This window comes from Hemitrygon akajei, chromosome 21, assembly GCF_048418815.1.
Source record: "Hemitrygon akajei chromosome 21, sHemAka1.3, whole genome shotgun sequence".
In the NCBI taxonomy this organism is placed as follows: domain Eukaryota; kingdom Metazoa; phylum Chordata; class Chondrichthyes; order Myliobatiformes; family Dasyatidae; genus Hemitrygon; species Hemitrygon akajei.
In genome coordinates this window covers 38,677,079-38,697,930 of record NC_133144.1, presented here as the reverse complement: position 1 = coordinate 38,697,930, position 20,852 = coordinate 38,677,079, and the positions used below count along the sequence as shown (strand labels likewise).

The 20,852-nt window shown below is 39.3% G+C and overlaps 1 protein-coding gene across 5 annotated transcripts in view; it reads right to left on the bottom strand.

Annotated features, from left to right (window-relative positions):
• Positions 1 to 20,852, bottom strand: part of adamts14 (ADAM metallopeptidase with thrombospondin type 1 motif, 14) — a 211,218-nt gene that overhangs the window by 34,579 nt on the left and 155,787 nt on the right. For 4 of the 5 annotated variants that reach the window (XM_073025269.1, XM_073025266.1, XM_073025268.1 and 1 more), the window contains 5 exons: positions 14,084 to 14,240; positions 9,173 to 9,278; positions 5,111 to 5,254; positions 2,084 to 2,216; positions 1,008 to 1,121 (listed from right to left, as the gene is read on the bottom strand). In XM_073025269.1, the coding sequence (XP_072881370.1) occupies positions 1,008 to 1,121; positions 2,084 to 2,216; positions 5,111 to 5,254; positions 9,173 to 9,278; positions 14,084 to 14,240 (654 nt within the window). The remainder of the gene's footprint in view (positions 1 to 1,007; positions 1,122 to 2,083; positions 2,217 to 5,110; positions 5,255 to 9,172; positions 9,279 to 14,083; positions 14,241 to 20,852) is intronic. The other variant, XM_073025267.1, reaches the window with a different exon arrangement.

The following is a 20,852-nucleotide window of genomic DNA, read 5'->3' as shown; positions in this document are numbered from 1 at the left end:
ATAATTAGTATAACTCCCTCAAATATTGGAAGATTGCCAAACAAGACCCACAGCTCAATTTGCTAATTAAATTTGCAGTTGATACTACATTGATTGGCTTTGTCTCAAATAATAACAAGTCAGCCGACTGAGAAGAAGTCATCACACTGATACAGCGATGTCAAGAAAACAACCTCTCCCTCAATGTCACTAAAACAAAGGAGCTGGTTGTGGACTACAGGAGGAACAAAGCCAGGCTCACCCCTATTGACGTAAATGGATCTGAGGTTGAGAGGGTGAACAGCTTCAAGTTCCTCGGTATACACATCACTGACGATATCACATGGTCTATACATACGGGCTGAGTGGTGAAAAAAGCATAACAGCGCCTCTTTCACCTCAGACAGTTGAAAAATTCAGCATGAGTCCCCAGATTCAAAGTACTTGCTACAGGGACACAATTGAGAGCATCCTGACTGGCTGTATCACTATCTGGTATGGGAACTGTACTTCCCTCAATCGCAGGGCTCTTCAGAGAGTGATGCAGGCAGCCCAGTGCATCTATGGATGTGAACTTCCCACTATTCTGGACATTTACAGCAACAGGTGTGTAAAATGGGCCTGAAGGATCATTGGAGACCCAAGTCACCCCAACCACAAACTGTTCTGGCTGCTACCATCTGGGAAACGGTACCGCAGCACAAAAGCCAGGACCAGCTGGCTCTGGGACAGCTTCTTCCACCAGGCCATCAGACTGATTAACTCACGCTGATACAATTGCATTTCTCAGCTATATTGACTGTCCTGTTGTATATCTTACTGTACATACTATTTATTACAAATTACTATAATTTGTACATTATACATTCAGACGGAGACGTAACGTAAAGATTTTTACTCCTCACGTATGTGAAGGATGTAAGAAATAAAGTAAATTCATTTCAAATGATTTGATTAGTTAATACAACAATATGATGATTTATTAAATGGAGTTTACAATAATTTTAATTCTCAGGTTGTCGGTTTACCTTTCCTGATGCACACTCTGTCCCATCTAGCGGTGGACCTTTTTTAGTTTTGCAGAAGTAAGGATTATCAGGATGGCTGCACCATAATTGCTTGCAGGGATCAAAAGTTCGGAACTATAATCAGGACAAAGAAATTTTTGGTCTGATATGAAAGCCTGTGATAGCTAGGATAATAAAAAAAAGCATAGTGCATACAACAGATGAAAATTCTAGAAAGGAAAAGCTGGTCCACCAAGCCAGGCTTAAATAAACAACCATGTTGTAAGCAAACATCAGAACCAAAAGTGGTTCTATCCAGCAATGGCAATATAATCACCTGGGAAAGATAACAAAATAAAATTCATTTCCGATCCACTGTTCAGGTGGAGGGACAGGGAGAAAATCTGAGCAATATTTATCTAATTTTGCAAAGCCATTCTAAACAAGTGCAAAAAGGTACAGATACTTTAAACCACATCAGCAACACCTGAAACAATTAGTCTAGCTGATCGGCAGTGTAGTGGTCTGCATGATGTCATTACAGTTCAGAGTTCAATTCCGGTTAGCATGACACTATTACAGCTCCGGGCGTTGGAGCTCGGAGTCAATTCCAGAGCTGCCTGTAAGGTATTTGTACATTCTCCCTGTGACTGTGTGGGCTTCCTCTGGGTTCTCCAGTTTCCTCCAACAGTCCAAAGATGTACTGGTTAGTAGGTTAATTAGTCATCGTAAATTGGCCTGTGATTAGGCTACTGTTAAATAAGTGGGTTGCTGGATGGTGCAGTTTGTTGGGCTGCAACGGCCTGTTTCATGCTGTATCTCTAAATAAATAGAAAAATAAATTTTGTCCAAATATTTTCTATGCCTGAATATTACCTATCTCGTGAGAAGATCAGAAATCAATATAGTACGTTAGCTGAGGCCCAAACAAGACTTAAAAAACACACAAAAATGCATAATATAGAACAAAATCAGGAATTGTGAAAAAGATTCTTCACAGAAAAAGACTATTAGAATCTTTTATTATTTGCTTTGTATCATTTTAAAAGAAATGCAATATGATATCTAATTAAGCTAAGAATTAAAAGAACACTTACAGCTGTACATGTTTGGTAACCTGCTCCAAAATCAAAACGGCATTGCTCGTCCATTGAGTAGCTGATTCCCGGAAGCTCTGGCAGCATTGGCCATTTGCGTTCAAATGGGTCATCCAACAGGCAGTCATAAGAACTGACAAAAGTAATAAGAAAATATCAGATGTACTTGGATTTAACCCTCATCAGATTTTATGCTGTTTTAAAATAATTCAGCTTGCTACATGTCAAGTATCCACTTGTGGTGACCTACAAATGTAGAATGTTGTTAATTTATCCGCTAACCATTATTCATTGAGCTCAATGTTTCATAAGATTCATTACAAGCTATGCAAAAGTAGACAGGCCTCAGGAAAATACTCAATTATTCCAGTTATGCCCATGTTAAAGTTTACAAGATACTTGTTCTATCTAGGAAAATCAATCCTCTCATGCTTTGTAAAATTCCTCTTTTTAAATGCTTATTTAGTTTCTTGATTCCTTAAGGTTGTTATAGTGGGGTGGTAGTGGGAATAAGTTCTATTCCCAGTGGTGTGCATCTCAAATAGCTTCTGACATCTAAGACCAGCTCATGGCCTTCACACGTGGCTTAGGTACCAAGCCTGACGGAACCATTTCTACTGACAGAAAGGGCAAAGGTGGGTTACTGGAGCCTTAAAATCAGTTGTTTTGGGCAGATAAAGCTTGTCAGCCATGGTTGGAAGCTCTTCTAGGGAAAGGAAAACTCTGATCTCAAACCACCGTGCTTTGCGGCTATACCTATTCATGGGGAAAGCCTTGCGAGTGAACGCCGAGGGAAATATCTGTAGCTGGAGTCCCTAAAGCAGACCGACACTGAGTTCAACACTGACTGGCAACTCCTGTGAAGTCGCTCAAGCCAAGCTCTATCAGCCTGTACTTTTCCTTTGAGTACATCAGCTGCATGGAAATAGGGAGCCTGCTACACGGGCAAGCCTGCTGCTTGCTCTCCATATTGTACTGCCCTGGCTTGTGTATCACGTAGATTGTTGGGATGCAACATCCATGGTCAACCCCAAACAATGGAGAAGCCTTAATTTAGTCTCTTCCTTCAAGAAGCTTTTGCCTCTCTTACAGCAACATTTTATGGCAGAAGATGCTATACTCAAATAATTGTTTGTATAAAAATTCACCAACCTAGATTTTCACTCTCCAATGAAATTCCTGAATGGAGAGCTTCACCACCAACTGTCAGGAACTATTCATCCTGTCAACACCTTTCACAGTTGAACATTGTTGTCTAGAAATTCAAAAATGTAAAAGCAATTTTTCTGTGTACAGGTGGTTGAAAATGGCCGGCAGTGACACTGAAGCTTTGCAGTTTGAATGGTGGTGGTGAAGTGCTCTGTGGATTGGAAAATGGGAGAAGACTTGAACTGCGAATCAATTCTTTGTCCAACTGAGATTGGAAAGTGTGCTGATGGAATGGAAAAGGTAGTTGGGAATATGATCAAGAATCAGTAGTTCAACAGGTTGTTTGGGAAGATATTATTGGACTGAGACCTGTGGCATAGCAATTTCGTAGGGGAACTGGGTAGAGATGGGTGAGTAGGTGGGGGGGGGGGGTGGCAAGTGTGTTGGTGGAGTGCAGTTGAGATACTGTCACCTAATTTTTCACTGGTAGGTATCTTCCATTTCCTGCACTGGATTCTCATTAAACTGAGCTCATACAAGGTTTATCATTCCCCATATAAACAAATCTTACCAATGCCTTGCCATTTCACTGGAAATTCATATCTATTGTTTCCAACCTTTGCTGTATAGCATAAGTTAAACAGTCATATAATTGTTCCAGTGATAAAGAACCATGGTAAGTCATTCACTTATTCGGTAATATTCCAACCTGTACTGTGCCATGTTTGGAAGTATATACAGTGCTGTGCAAAAGTCTTAGGTACCTCTATAGAGCTAGGGTGCTGAAGACTATTGCACTGTACTACTGCCATAAAAAAAACAAATTTCATGACATGTGAGTGATGCTAAACTCTATTCTGATATGGGTCCATATTGTGGACTTAGGAGTGGGAAGTGGGCAGAAAGAGGGGAATCATGGTTGGGAAAAAAGGGGAAGGGAGAAAGGAGGGAGCAGAAAACACCAATGAGTCATTCTTGAATGATCAATGAACCAACTGTTTGGAATCAAATGACCTTGCCTAGTTTCTCAGGGCTGGGTGTGCCTGGCACTCTTCCCATGGCACTCCACCCTTGTCATTCCCAACATCCTTTGCTCCAGCCAGATTTACAAACTCGCTCTCCACTCCACAGTGACAAATGTAGTACTGTACAAAAGTCTTAGGCCTCCTAGCTACATAATGTGGCTTAGAGTTTTGCACAGTGCTTTATTGTCCTAGGAATACCCAGTAACAAGGATGCAAAGGGCGACATGCTCCAAATTCCCCTACAACATTTCAAAAGTAGTGCTGCACAGGAATTAACAATGTCTTGTGTGCCCCAGTACAGAAGTCATGTCAGCGGCAAGGCTAACTTGCAGCCTGTGTTGCAAAAAAAAATCTTGAAAAGATTACTGTTTTATTTTGTTAAAAAATTATTTTTAGCTGTATAATGCTGAAAAAAAAACACTATGCAACATTGCTCTAGGGAGAAGTTTACTATCAGAATTGTATTGAAACATGAAACGACATATATACAAATTAAATACTGCTGTCAACTCTACCACATTTTGAAGTTTAAATGGAGTTTGGAAGCCACTGAATGGAATTTATGGATATTCATATCAGCTCTACTATCTCTGAGCAAGGGTGACCCAGGAATCAGTGATGCAATTCTGGTCCTGATCTAACCCCCTCAGGGGGCTGTATAGAAAAGAAAGCAATTATACTCAGCTATATAAGTTATCTTATATTTTGTAATTACTTACATATGCTATGTGTTACTTTGATATAGAAATTCAGTATTTTAACTAATATGCCTGACAGATACTTCTCTACAAAAAGACTGGAATTAGAGTATGAATGATTACTAAAAAGATGATTATTAAATTTGATAACCTACTTCAGGTAGCGGCTGAGCTCCTGCTTGCTGCAACGAGACCAGTGATAACGATGGAACGCCGCCTGTACCAAAGGTGCCATGATGCTGCCCATACTTGTCTCATCAGCACAGCGATTACCTTGCCCATCATGTTCCATTCCTAAACTGTTAGCAAGCGTGTGCTGGTCATTTCAGAAATCCACTTATTCAAGAAAGCATAATAAAGCTATATAATATGCATGAATTCAAATATTGTTGCAACATTTTGTTTAGATTTTAAAACACTCCACTACTTTTGGAGGCACAAACACAATATTCAGACACCTGACTCACATGCCCCTTACAGAAAACAAAACATAAATTCTGATATTGTAGACATTTCCTAACTACTAATGTCACATCCTTCAAGCCTCCCTATTGAATCAAAACAATTTACCTGATCTTTTGCTGGTAAATGACTTTCGAAATCTCTTCCATTTCCTGAATCAAATCCTCATTAAACTGAGGTACAAAAAGATTTATCACCCCCCAGTTAAACATACATTTCCTGGACCTCATTATTTCATTGGAAATTTACCTCTATTTTTTCCATCCTTTGCTGTGTTGCTTATCTTAATCACACAATCGCCTCAATGATAAAGAACTATGGTAAGACACCATCTGGAATATTAAGTACAGTCTAACCTCTTGACTCAAAGCAGGATATACTTGCTCTGCAGGAATCTGTTCTTCATATCAGAGTTAGTTAAAACTAGAGGATATAGATTTTCCATAACAAGTAAAAGATTTAGAGGGGATCCGAGGGAGACTTTTGCATCCAGGACATGAAATACACTGCCAGAGAATAGTGGAAAAAGAAATGCTGACGATATTCAAGTGTCTAGGTGAACATCTGAATTTGCTAGGCATAGAGGTAAATGGGCCAAATGCTGGAAGGTGGGATTAAAGGAAGGGTACCACTGGTTGGTATAGACACGTTTGGCCTAATGGCCTTTTTCCACGCTGTCACTAGGAAGAAGAGCGTCCAAGTAGCGTCCTGGACTGATTTTCTCATTGGTTGAGGAGACAGTAAGCAGATTAGGCCAGCGTATTCCTGACTTTAGCAGAATGAGAGGTGTTATCAAAATTCTTAAGGATTTGACAGAGTAAATGTAAAGTTGGATGCTTGATAGTACAAATGTGGCAGACCAATGAATCTGTTTCTGTGTTGTAAGGCTCTATTAATGATTGGCGAACCAGTGATGTTTAACAACAATCCATTAACTTCTAGCCTTCTATTCAGAAACTGCAGAGTTAAGGTCGCAGCTCAGCACATCACATAATGGAAACATGATAGTGTAGGGAAGTGTATGGTCATATACTTTGGTAGAAGGAATAAAAGTGTAGACTATTTTCTAAGTAGTGTGTGAATTCAGAAATCAGAGGTAAAATGGGATTTGGGAGCCCTAGTGCAACACACTCCTAGAAAGCACATACCACCAGGCTTAAGGACAACTTCCAATCCATTCTTATAAGAATACTGAATGTTCCCTATTATGATAAGCTGGACTCTTGCCTTCACAGTCTATCTGGTTAAGACTTTGCATCTTTTTCTCTACCTGCACTGGACTCTATCTGTAATTGTAATACTTTATTCTACATTCTGTTACTGTTCCACTGTAGCTTGGGACATGTGACAGTAGTAAACCAGTTTAGTTAGACTGCCTGAATTTAAATTATATCGTTCTGCCACTTTGGTGGGATTTGAATGCATTGATCCAGGTCAATGATTCAGTTGTCTGGTTACCAGGCTATTTCAGTGAGCAGTTAGGAGTCCTGAAGGAAAAAAAACTTGATGGGATTTAAATCTGCAATCCAGTAGTATCATTGTTACCAATACTGAGACTACTTTTTTATTTCTCTTTTAAATTTCATATTCATTAATTAACTATATTTAATATGCTGATAGAAATTGTGTAGATGTTATTGCCAATCCGAACTGACTGGGGTCTGCAAGTGAAGAAACAGAGGATCTAGTTGCACAAGGAGGTATTGAGGCCAAGGTCTTGATTAGGTTTGAGGAGATGATAGTACTGACGATCAGATCAAAATAGTAATGAGTCCAAGGATCTGGATCAACGGAGATAAATTAAGATAGTAGGTCCAACGTTATGAAGCAGTAGCTATGACCAAACTGAAACATTGAACAACTTGAGGATTTGAATGGTTTCCTATTGTGGTCTGTGACTGTTCTAATAGCAATGAGTCAGAAGCTCTTCTAACTAGACCCAATAGATGGTGCTCTAACACTCCAATGATTGTGGTTACTACACATTGAACTGAGACACAAGCGACTGTGCTGAAATCTGGAGCAAAATAAAACACACAACATCCATACAGGCAAAGGATACATTGGCATTTCAGGTCAAAACCCTGCAAGAGGACCTGAAAGAGCAGAAGGAAGGTGGGCAGTATGCAGAAGTGAGAGGGAGGGTGATTTAGAAGTTGGTAGGTGATAAGCGGTAACAGATGGGTGGGGCGGGGGATGATGGGCAAATGAAGTCAGGCGGGGACAGGACAGGAGGTGAGGAACTACTGAGACAAAAGTCTGGTAGACAATAGGTGGAAACAGATAAGAAAACAAATTAGGCAGGTGGAGCCCGGAGGATGAGGGAAGGGAAAGGATTGAGATCAATGCTGGTAAAAGATACTGTAGGTGGAACCAGGTCTGGAAAATTTAATGTTCATACCATTGGGTTATAGACCACCCAAGTGGAATTTTAGGATGCTGTTCTTGTAGATTGCATTTGGCCTCAACTTGGTGTGGAAAAGATTCATGATAAATGGGAAGAATGGGAAGAGAATTTGAAATGGCATGTAACTAGAGAGAATGAAATTACGTATTCTGAATGAATTCTAGAGACTGACCAAAGTTATGGATAAAATTAACGAAAAGGGAGAATGCTCCTCACACCCAGCTTAAGCTGTTCCTCAGGATTTAGGTATTAGCTCTTTCCTTTCCTATATTTTCCATAATTCAGGCAGCCAGTTCCATAGAAAAGTCCTCTCAGGCATCAAACTACAACTTGACATATGTTTACAAAATTAATTTCTAACAAATTTTCATCTATTATACAATCTCAGGCTCAGTCAATGCCTCCCCTCATTCTTGCCAATGTCACTTGACTTTAGTCTCTTTTATATTATACTTAAATGTACTTTATTTGGGCTGTAGTTCTCCCTCTCTAATGCTCTTGCTTCAAAACTGGCATTTTGTCATCTTTGCATTCCTTTTCTCTCACACATGCACAGTGAGAACTGTCTCTAAGAGCTTCTTTCTGCACGGTCCTCTTACCATCTTTCAGTCCAAAATATATTGCTGACCAACTGAACTGAATACTCAGAGACCAGTCTCATGGGAAAGAAACATATATGATGGGAAAAATATTACAGGAAACGTGGTCAATAGGGTGAACAGCAGGTTAAAGACATTAAAAACACAATCACATCTGTGCAAGAACCAGGGCGGCAGGGTAGGAGATGGAAGAGAAAGGGGTGGGGAGTGAGGGAGAAAAAGACAACATGCAAGGGTTGGAAAGTCATGTTCTCAGGCCTTGCCACAACAAATTAAAGCTAGACACCTGCTAAAATTATGCACAATGATGAAGGTTGTATAACTATTGCCAAAACTATCCTGACTTTCTGCTTGCCAGCTATGGAAAAAAGTGATTTTGTAGTAGGCTACTACCTCCTTTTTGTACTGTTTGCTACTATTGCTAGTCAGGCAATGACTATGAGAAAGCCCATTTAGTTTTGGCTAAAACCAATATAAAAAATATACTTTTTATTTTAATTAGCCCTGGCTAGTATTAACATGTACCAGTACTAATCTTCTCACCTATTGCCTGAAAACTAACATTGGTATATGTTATAAGATAATTGTGGTAATAAGGTTTAACAGATTGAATTACTTCTCCCTCTTTTGTGCCAGTCCCCAGTCTAGTTATATATGTACCAAGAGTCACTGTTCTGCAACCCAGAACTTGCTCTGAAGTTTTGCGCCTAAGGTATCTGCAGTGGTGTTTTCTTGCAATGCATACTTACACATGACCTGTTTCATGGGCTACAACAAATGCAGAAGAGAACCCATCTTCATGGTTGAGGGTACAGCTTCTTAGTGGATGGCACATGCCTGTCACTGGAGCATAACCTGTGCATAACACAGAGCACAGGACTTATGAGAAAACTGAAATTGACCGAGTTCTTCACATACATTTACAACTGGAGCTCATCAACATATAAGGACCACAGCAGTGTAAATCCTCTGAAAGACACAAAGTATAGACTAACATAAACCTAAAATAATATCCTTTTTTTCCATGGTAGTTAATGCACACAAGAAAGAACATTATTCCATGCTTCTACCTTGAGGAAGGATTTTGAAAAATGGGCTGAAACATCGACTATTTATGCATTTCCATAGATGCTGTCTGACCTGCAGAGTTCTTCCAACATTTTGTTATTTTGCCTTGGATTTCCAGCATCTGCAGATTTCCTTGTGTTTGTTGGGCTGAATACAAATGTTTCTCCGAATAAAATCATTGCTGAGCAACGGTTTGGATAATACTGTAAGCCCTAGTCTCAAAGGTTCTGGAGCATGCAAGTGTAACATTAATTATTGTATTACATTAATAAACTGATAACAATTAAAAATACTGGAAAAATGTAAATTGTAGCCTGAGAGTGACTTCATTCATTGTAGAGAGGTTCTACAACATGTAGTCAAAACTGCCCAATGCATTACCGGGACTACCCACCGTCAAGGACATCTCTACAGAAAGCTATCGGAAAACGGCCAATAGCATCAGGAAGGATCACATCCACCCTGCTTATAGACTGTTCATCACGTGCCCATCAGGGAGGAGGTTCTGTAGCGTCTAGGCCAGGACCATCAGCCCCAAAATCAGTTACTTTCCCCAAGTAGTAAGGTTGATCAACAACTCCACCCACTAACTTCACCACTACTTTATTATTTCCAGTTGCTCACCTTGTGTACAACCTAGCATCACTATCAATCTACTGTATGTATATAAGCTATCTTATGTGCTTATATTTATAGTGATTTTTTAATATTATTGTGTTCTTTTGTGTGTGCATTGGATCCAGAGTAACAATTAATTCGTTCTCCTTTATATTTCTATACAGAAATTACATTAAATAATCTTGAATCTTGAAACGCTCAGAAGGTATTAACAAATTCCTTTATCTGGTTCTAGTAAGGTACTATCCAACAGTTTCCTTCATAATTCAGATGTAGAATTTATTATCTTTCTACATGTTGTATTCACAGTATAGTACAACAAATTTAGTTTGAAAAGATGAAGGGACACTTGTTTTTGTCAATTTGATCAATTAAAACGACTTCTTTAACAAAAGATCTGCATTCTATAGGTGAGGCCGTTCATTAGCTGCATATTTGAGATCTTTACAAATGATCCAGCTTAAAAAGTATTCAGTAAATGAAAACAAAAAAAAAAGACTGCAGGTGCTGGAAATCTGAAATAAAAACAGGAAATGCTGGAAATGCACAGTAGGTCAGATAATCTTCTGAGAAATAGTCATTGACCTAAAACATTAATTTCTCTTTCCACAAAATACGACTTACCCTTTGTTTTATTGGAGAAATGTTCATATTATTAATTATTTGCTTCTCAAGTTTTTCTTCATTTCTAACCAGTTAGAATTTTTAAAAAAATTTACAAGTGCTTTTAAATCCTACTTTAAGTCAATTCCTGTTCCTTAACAGCTAAATTCCTTTGGTGTCCATCAAGATGACTGGTGCCATTGACAGTGAATATGGTGCTTACTAGCAACTTCACAAGGAAAATTTCAATAAAAGTACAGCAACAGGCATCTTAAGTTAAAAATTATCAACAGTTTGATAATTAAAGATTTAGAAATATTGAAGTCTACATTTAATTTTCCAGTGAGTGTAGAATGCCAATCAGTGCTACCAATTCAACTGTTTGAATTCTATTCATCAGTTCCCTCATTAAAGGCAAAACACTATGTGGTTGAATATTCAGAACAAATTCACCCCAGCGAATTCTATGGGATCCCAGCTGGCATTTCAATACAGTCACTAGTAATCTTTGCCACCATGCATTATGAGAGGGATCAGGTAGAAAATCAAAAACTTTATATATAGATATACAAATAATTCAAAAGTTTTACTTCAATAAAACATCAGCATCAATTTTTAAAAAATGCTAAAATAATACTTAAACAACCTTTTAATATTATTTAAACTCTTCCTTCTGATAGGGAAATGCAACTAAAACATGCACACTGCCTGTGAAGTTCAGAGCTCCATCAATGATGCTGCTGGCCCAAGACATAATTATTTATGATATACAGGTAGTCCCCGGGTTACGTATGAGTTCCGTTCCTGAGTCCGTCTTTCAGTCAGATTTGTATGCAAATTGGAACAAGTACATCTGGTATTATTTAGCGTCAGTTCGTCAAACGTTTGTCTTAGTATATAGTATATATTTTACCTTTCTATGCAGATAAAACACTTAAGAAATGTATGTATTCAAATAATTAAACCGCTGCATTGCTTAGTAATAATAGTAGCTTTCATCGGGGCAGGGCGTTTCACATGCTCCATTATTCTCACTTTATCCATTATCCTTTAAAATTGTTCCGATCATTGACCAACTGTAGCCTAACGCTTTTCCAATGACTGATGGTGTTTCACCTCTTTCCAAACACTTTATTATTTCCACTTTATTTTCAATCACGATCACCTCCCGTCAATGGAACAGAAACACTGCAGGCGGCGGGTCCAGAGGTTTGCTGGGTCCTAAGGACCACAACACTGAGACAGGCCAAATGGGACAAGTGGGGGCTGTGCTGGGTTTGGGTATTTGATCCTCCACAATATTCCGCATGGGTATTTAAACTGGAGGTGGCTGTGTTTTTTTTACGAGGTCGAGTTGCAAGCTCGACATCAACCCGGCACGGATGGTACGGGAGTCACTGGATCGACATCAACCTGGCACGGGAGCGGTCTGTCACTGGATCGAACTCGCTGATCTCACTGCGCCACCAGTCGACCGGAACTGGAGGTGGGAGGGCCAGGGTCAGGGTGAATTTTACTAAGAAAAATTTAAGCCAAATACAAAGTTAAACACTCAACACAGTGTCAACGGCAACGACTTAAAATGACAGACGGTGTCGCGATCCACCTTAAAATGGCGGACGGTGTTGCAATCTGACTTAAAATGGCGGACAGCATTCTCCTTCCTTGGTTTGTAAGTACGAGTTGTCCGTAAGTTGGATGTTCATAACTCAGGGACTACCTGTATCTGCAAATCCCATCTGCTGTTGGTGTTAAAACTGAAATATATTTAAGTACATTTCTGAAAGACTTGGTTAACTTGTAAAATATTCCAATACTATCACAAAAACCATTTGGTAAGCCTTGTCACTGAAAAAAATGCGCCATGTGAAGATATATTGTGTATCTTGCCAAAAATCATGTTGCATGAATAGCTACCCCCAAATCATTACTTCTAATTTTCAATGTGGTAGTACACGGTTGCATTTTCAATCTTTTAAAAACCACTGCGCAGGCAAATCAATTAGACTAATTTAATATGAACACTATACTGTGAAGCCTATTGCCGATACACACCTTCCCACAGTTGCAATAAGCATCAATCAGCAAATGCATATCTATGCTAATGGCATTAACAAGACAAACAGCATTTTAGCACAGATGCTCACATGAAAAAGTAAAAGCCACATTTTACATATATTCCTCGATCAAGTAGTGTGCAGTTAACCAGCTATGCACAGTGAAGGTGTGATATTATTTTATTAAAGGATCTGTATTAATTTAACTTTTTACAGCTCATGCAAATCTGTCCTTTCCAAAAAAATGGCATGCAGAAAGCACTGCTTGCAAATATGTTTAAAGCTATATCTCAAAGTAAAGCTTAATCCCATCAATTTGTAATTAATATATTACATCTATTTAGACTAATTCTCAAATACTTTCCTGTCATAGAAAATATATCATGATATTGACAATATTCTGGTGATGTCTAGTAATCAACAATTACAGCAAAGTGATACAATATATGTGTCACTTAAATAGTGAAAACTACAGCATACTTGAAAGCATTAGATTAGATTTTAACAGCTGTTTTAGGCCTTTTAACAAATGCCTGAAATTTCCACAGGGGCTTAGCCATGGCAGGAGCATATTTAGTAAGTGGATGACAGACAAATAGTTTTGAGGAAAGTTCAAGCCAATAATAAATGGAAAAACAAGCCAAGAAACAGCATCTGCTGTAGCTGTAATCAATAAGAAAAAGAAATAATAGGTAATTCAAATTTCTTTGAGAAAACTATCAAATTATCACTATATGAATGTCAAGATTTTGAAAATAAAAACACCGAGCTAGGAACATCATGCACTTGTTTTCTAATTCAATTAAATATAATGTGTTGTACTCATCAGCAGTTGATTAAACAAATGTGAAAAAGTTGAAACCAAAACTGAAATGTGGTAAGTTTTTCCACTTGCCATAGAAAGAAACAAAAACGCAGGCAATCACCCACCCGGAAAGAAGCAAAGTTTGGGCATTCTGACGGTACAAAAGGAATCTCAGGGACAAGTTATTCAGAAATTTTAAATAATATGTGTATCAAAAGTGAAGCACCAGAATGGGAATGCAAATGTTTTTCTAAAGAATATGTTGTATGAAAGAAATGAGCCTTTCAGAAAGAAAAGTAGTTATATAATTCAAAACTAGATCATTCAAAAAACAGCAAATAAAGTTAAGGACACATCAGCACTACCGATGTCTACAGAATGTTAATTGCTTGTAATAAATACATTTTAATTTACATTAAATTTGTGTCAGAGTAATTATATTCTAAGAAGTTACCTCTTACAGCTGCAGAATTCAGACTGCACACACCTGATCGAGAACAATACTGTACCTTGCATACCTGCAGGACCAAAATCTTGCCTGGTAAGGAATATGGCATGATCGTGATGCTCTGCATGCTTTGGATCAGAGCGCTGTTGAACATGAGCCCACCGGCAGACTTGTTCTAAACTTCGAGAAGGATTCCCATGCTCTATTAAGCTGATTGACTGCAAAATAAAAACAATGTACAATGTATAGTTAACAAAACAAAATAAGTTTATGAAAACAGAAATGCAAACAAAATTGAATTTTAATTCTTCATGACTTAAAATGAATTTAAGTTTCTTGAGTTTTTTTAAAAGGTGCATGGTTATCTGTGGGATCATTGAATATACTTTTGAAAATAAAATTAGATTTAACTTTTGATGGGCTTCAATTCCGTTGTTTTTTTGTCCATGACGAGCTTTTTCTATTCAAAAAGTTATGTTCTCAGAGGTGTGATGCACCATCAATAACTCTGAGACGTGAGGTGAGATATCGGCTTTTATTGACTGGAAGAAAGAATAAGCAGCAATTGACCACCATGCTACATCCTGGAGACTGAGGGCTGGGCTCAGGCCTCAATCGCCTTTATACCGGGGTCTGTGGGAGGAGCCACGGTCAGTGGGAGGGGCCACAGGAGCAGTCAGCAGGGGGCGTGTCCAGACAGGTATATGTAGTTCACCACAAGGTGGCAGAAAGAAAATTAGGATTGCAACCTTATCCCAACTTGGAAAATGCAATGGCAAGCACATCCAATATGCTGAATTGGCTGAGATCAGAGAATTCAGCATGTACCTGGAACATTGACTTGGAATTACAATCACAAATGTTTGTTTATTATTTATTGTAATGCCTGCACTGTTTTGTGCACTTTATGCAGTCCTGGGTAGGTCTGTAGTCTAGTGTAGTTTTTTCTGTGTTGTTTTTACGTAGTTCAGTTTAGTTTTTGTACTGTTTCATGTAGCACCATGGTCCTGAAAAACGTTGTCTCATTTTTACTGTGTACTGTACCAGCAGTTATGGTCGAAATGACAATAAAAAAGTGACTTGACTTGATTTATAAATTTAGCTGTCAATTGATCATGTAACACTAACTGAGCACATCACATACAATCTTATTTTTAATGTACCTTATCAAATTTAGTTCCACTGAATTACAGGATTATATTAGAATATGCAACACAGAAGCTCATTTTCAGCTACGGAATTTTTCCAAAGTTAGAAGCTACCTGCATTGAAAAAGTATGCTATTTGTTTTCTATGCTTTGTTTCATCTATAAACAAAGTCCCGTTTCCGTCCTTTTCTTGCCTATTATTTCCATTCCATGAATACAAAATGGTAAACCTTCAAAGTGACAGAGGTAAGCTCTGATAAACGACACAAATAAGAGTGTTACAGCCTTTAAGCACAATGATCTGCTGGTGCATGATCTATCCTGCACTGAACTATTAAGCATAATGATTTTCCTTTTGGTTCTTTACAGTTCAAATCATTTATTACATCCCCCAAATACAAATATTTGGTAAGACATTAATAAGTCAGAATAAACAACTAACTCAATTGAATTGGTACCAAGGCTACACCAAATGTCATAAACTAAGTTAAAAATTTCACTACTGTGCATTTTACTTACTGTTAAAAAGGCTCAGTAATCATAATTTCTGACAGGCTTAAGACCTCTGTCTTAAGCACAGTATCAAAGAGACACAGAAATGCTTGCATTTTTGTTGAAGAGATAGCAACAGTTTGTTGGCTTTTTCTGTTTTGGCAGTTGAATGATGTGCAGGCATAAAAGTGCTGAAAGAACGATATATTAGGCATAGGCAACAGATGTTCTTCATCAGAAAAGCAAAAAAATTAAGTGATGACAATGCAAATGGCAACACCTTGTGTGCAAATTGGCAAGTGATTCATAATCCAAATATTTGGGAATTTTGGTTGATTACAAAAAGACTTTTAGAATTAATATCGACCTACTAGCATGCATACTCATTAGACTAGTGTTCATGAATAGAGACCCCAACTTTGCCCAATTGTAGCACATAGAGGAGTTCACTCTTACCTCTGGCAGCCCAGATTACTTCCATGAAATGCCATCAACTCTGCGCTCCTCTCCGTGTAAGGAAGACTAAGACCGAGATTCTTACATGTGCTTGGGCAATTGCAGTTGGTGGCTCTTCACCAAACTTTCCATAGAATCACAGCAACTTATTTATCAAGGAGGACATCAGTCTAAAATCCGCACCAGTGAAAGACAGTTGCACTTAGGTTACTTCCAAGTCCCCGTTCTTAAGACTGTAGTCTTATCGTTATGGCTTTTCAAATGCTCATTCATGTACCTGTTGAAATGTGAAGAGGATTTCTGCCTCCACTACCCTTACAAGACTGTGAATTATAAATACCCAATTCTCCCTTGGACTTTACACCAATTAACATATTTAGTTCATGTGGCCTAATTATCCATCTGTCTATATTCTTCCTATTTACCAACTTTCCTCTCGCCTTCTAGATTGTAAAGAAAACAATCCCAGCATAGTCAATCTCTTCCCCGAATAATTCTTTTTGAAAATATCCTTTCTATAATGCATATGTTGCATTTTAACTGGGGTTGAACAATGCCTTACACAGTTTTAGCATAAATTCTTCCCTCTTAACATTCTAAGCCTCAGCCAACATAGACAAGTATTTCCTATACTTCTTTAGTTATCTGCTGATCATCTTTCCAGATATATGAACATGCACTCCAAGAATCCTCTATGTCTCTACACTTACTCATATTCTAACACTTACCAAGTACTCTGTCAGACTGTTTCCTTGTACAACATGTATTACCTCACTCTTCAACAATGACCAAGCTTTGAATGGCATAGTTGGCATTTTGGGTAGATGCCAGGAAGTGAAGAAATCAACATAGAGGATAACCTGATCTGACTTTTTCCTTGTCAATGTACCTGACAAATAATAGTACGGACCTTGTAAATGTGAATTTGTGGAGGCAAAATTTTTTTTATTTCATTAGGAGTTTGAGGTGATTTGGTATGTCACCTAAAAGTTCCTTAAATTTCTAAAGTTGTACAGTGGAGAGCATTCTAAATGGCTGCACCACCGTCTGATGCGGGGTGGGAAGCTACTGCACAGGATCAAAGTAAGCTACAGAGTTGTAAACTTAGCTTCATCATGTGCACTAGCCTCCGTAGTATCCAGGACATCTTAAAACAGCAATGCCTCAAAGAGACAGCGTCCATCATTTGGGACCTCCATCATACAGGTCATGCCTTGTTCTCATTACTACCAGCAGGAAGGAAGTACAGAAGCGTGAAGGCACATGCTAACAATTCAGTAACAGCTTCTTCCCCTCTGTGATCTGATTTCTGAACGGATACTGAACCCATAAACACTATCTCACTACTTTTATTTCTGTTTTTGTGCTACTTATTTAATTATTTAATATACATTGCCTGTAAAAAGTATTCACTCCCTTGAAAGTTTTCATGTTTTATTGTTTTACAGCATTGAACCACAGTGGATTTAATTTGGCTTTTTTGACACTGATCAACATAAGATTCGTCAAAGTGAAAACAGATCTCTACAAGATGATCCAAATTAATTACATATATAAAACACGAAATAATTGAATGCATAAGTATTCACCCCCTTCAGGTCAGTATTTAGTAGAGGCACCTTTGGCAGTAATTACAGCCTTGAGTCTGTGTGGATAGGTCTCTATCAGCTTTGCACATCTGGACATTGCAATTTTTCCCCACTCTTCTTTACAAAGTTGTCCAAGCTCTGTCAGATCGTGTCAGAGGCATCGAAAGGGATGCGGAGCACTACCAGACATGGTGAGTTCTTTCACCTTGCGTGCATTTTTCTCTTTAAAGCAATAGCCAGTGCGCAGGTTTAAGAAGCATCAGAGACATCGGTGGCAGTGGAAGACAGGCTGACCACCACCAAAGGCAGTGAGTTCTTTCTCCTTGCGTGGGTTTTTTTCTTAATTTTTAAACCATAAAGGAGTTGGGGTCTAGCAGAGCGGCCATCATTGAAGTGGGGTCTAGAGTCAGAGTGGGAACTTAGAGGCTTTGACTCAAGAGCCTTCAACGAGAAGAGGCCAAGGCCAAAGAAACAGGTAAGAAGGGTAGGTTTTTCCTTTCTTTATTGCTGATTTGATCCTGGTTGCCCATAGTATGTGCAGGCAGGATGGCAGACATGGCAGTGGAATGCTCCTCCTGTAGGATGTGGGAATTCATGGAACATGGTGATCTCCCTGATGACTACACCCTGGGGAATACACCAACTCCAGCTCCTGAAAGACTGCATTAAGGAGCTGGAGGTGGATGAACTCACGATCATCCAGGAGGCAGAGCAATTGAGAGATAAGACTATTGAGCAGGTGGTTACACCCAGAGAGCAGAATTCAGAGAGTAGATGGGTGAACACCGAGAGAGGTAAAGGGAGAAGGGAGAAGAACTCAACAGTTAGGGGAACAGATAGGAAATTCTACGGCAGCAAAAAAGACACCAGGGTAGAGTATTGCCTTCTGGGTGGTAGGGATCAGGATGTCTCTGAGCAGTTGCAGAATATTCTTGAAAGGAAGGGTGAGTAGCCAGAAGTTGTGGTACATATTGGTACCGATGACATGGGCAGGTGAGGGGTAGCAGTCCTGTGCACCAAGTTCAGGGAGTTAGGAAGGAGGCTGAACAGCAGGACCTCCAAGGTGGTAATCTCCGGATCACTCCTGGTGCCACAAGCTAGGAAAGGCCAGACAAGAAGATAGCGCAGGTGAATTAATGGCTGAGGAAATGGTGCAGGCAGCAGGGTTTCAAGTTCTTGGATCATTGGAACCTTTTCTGGGGAAGGGGTGACCTGTACAAGTGGGTTGCATCTGAACTGGAGGGGAACCAATATTCTGGGAGGGAGGTTTGCTAATGCTATTGGGGAGGGTTTTAACTAGGTTTTCAGGGGGGTTGGGTACTGAAGTGAAATGGCAAAGGATGGGCTGGTTGGCGCACAAGTAGGGACAGCTTGTAAGAAGCGGGATAGCAGATGATAGAGCAAAGACTGAGCCAAATTGTTTGAGATGTCTCAATTTTAATGCAAGGAGTTTCATAAACAAGGCTGATGAACTTCCGAGCGTGGATCAATACGTGGAATATGATGTTGTGGCCATTACGGAGGCTTGGATGTCTCAGGGGCAGGAATGGCTGCTGAGTGTGCTGGGCTTTAGATATTTCAAAAAGGACAGGGAGGGATGCAGAAAAGGTCGGGGTGTGGCATTGCTAATCAAGGATAGTGTCACAGCTACAGAAAAGGAAGAAGTCATGGAGGGATGGTCTACTGAGTCAGTGTGGGTGGAAGTCAGAAACAGGAAGGGGCAATAACCCTATTGGGTTTTCTAAACCCACTATATATTAACAGAGACATCGAGAAGCAGATAGAGAGGCAGATTCTGGAACAGTGCAATAATAATATGGTTGTTGTGATGGATGATTTTAACTTCCCTAATATTGACTGGCATCTCCTTAGATCAAGGGGTTTCGATGTGGTGAAGTTTGTTAGGTGTGTTCAGGAAGGTTTCCTGATGCAATATGTAAATAAGCCAACTAGAGGAGAGGCTGTACTAGATCTGGTATTGGGAAATGACCCTAGTCAGGTGTCAGATCTCTTGGTGGGAGAGCATTTTGGAGGGAGTGATCACAACTCTATCTTCTTTGCCATTGCTCTAGAGAGGGATAGCAGCACACAATTTAGGAAAACATTTACAAGCCCCATTTCCAGAAAAGTTGGTATATTTTCCAAAATGCAATGAAAACAAAAATCTGTGATACGTTAATTCACGTGAACCTTTATTTAACTGACACAAGTACAAAGAAAAGATTTTCAATAGTTTTACAGACCAACTTAATTGTATTTTGTAAATATACACAAAGTTACAATTTGATGGCTGCAACACACTCAACAAAAGTTGGGACAGAGGCATGTTTACCATTGTGTTACATTACCTTCCCTTTTAATAACACTTTTTAATTGTTTTGGAACTGAGGATACTAATTGTAGTAGATTTGCAATTAGAAATTTTGTCCTAAATGCATGATATAAAACTTCAGCTGCTCAACAGTCTGTGGTCTCCGTTGTCTGATTCTCCTCTTCATGATGCGCCATACATTTTCAATAGGAGATAGATCTGGACTAGCAGCAGGCCAGTCAAGCATGTGCACTCTGTGTCTACAAAGCCACACTGTTGTAGCCCGTACAGAATGTGGTCTGGCATTGTCCTGCTGAAATAAGCATGGACGTCCCGGGAAGAGACGTCGCCTGGATGGCAACAAATGTCTCTCTAAAATCCTAATATACGCCTCAGAGTCAATGGTTCCTTCACATACATGCAACTCACCCATGCCGTGGGCACTGGTGCACCCCCATACCATCACAGATGCTGGCTTTTGCACCTTTCACTGATAACAATCAGGATGGTCATTTCCATCTTTGGCATGGAGAACTCAACGCCCGTTTTTTCCAAAAACTAGCTGAAATGTGGACTCATCTGACCACAGCACACAGTTCCACAGTCTTCCAGTCCATCTGAGATGAGCTCAGACCCAGAGAACTCGCCGGCATTTCTGCATTGAGTTGATATTTGGCTTCCTCCTTTCATAATACAGTTTCAAGTTGCATTTCTGGATGTAGCGATGGACTGTGTTAAGTGACAATGGTTTTCCGAAGTACTCCTGAGCCCAGGTGGCTATAATTGTCACAGTAACATGACGGTTTCTTAGGCAGTGCCGCCTGAGGGCTCGAA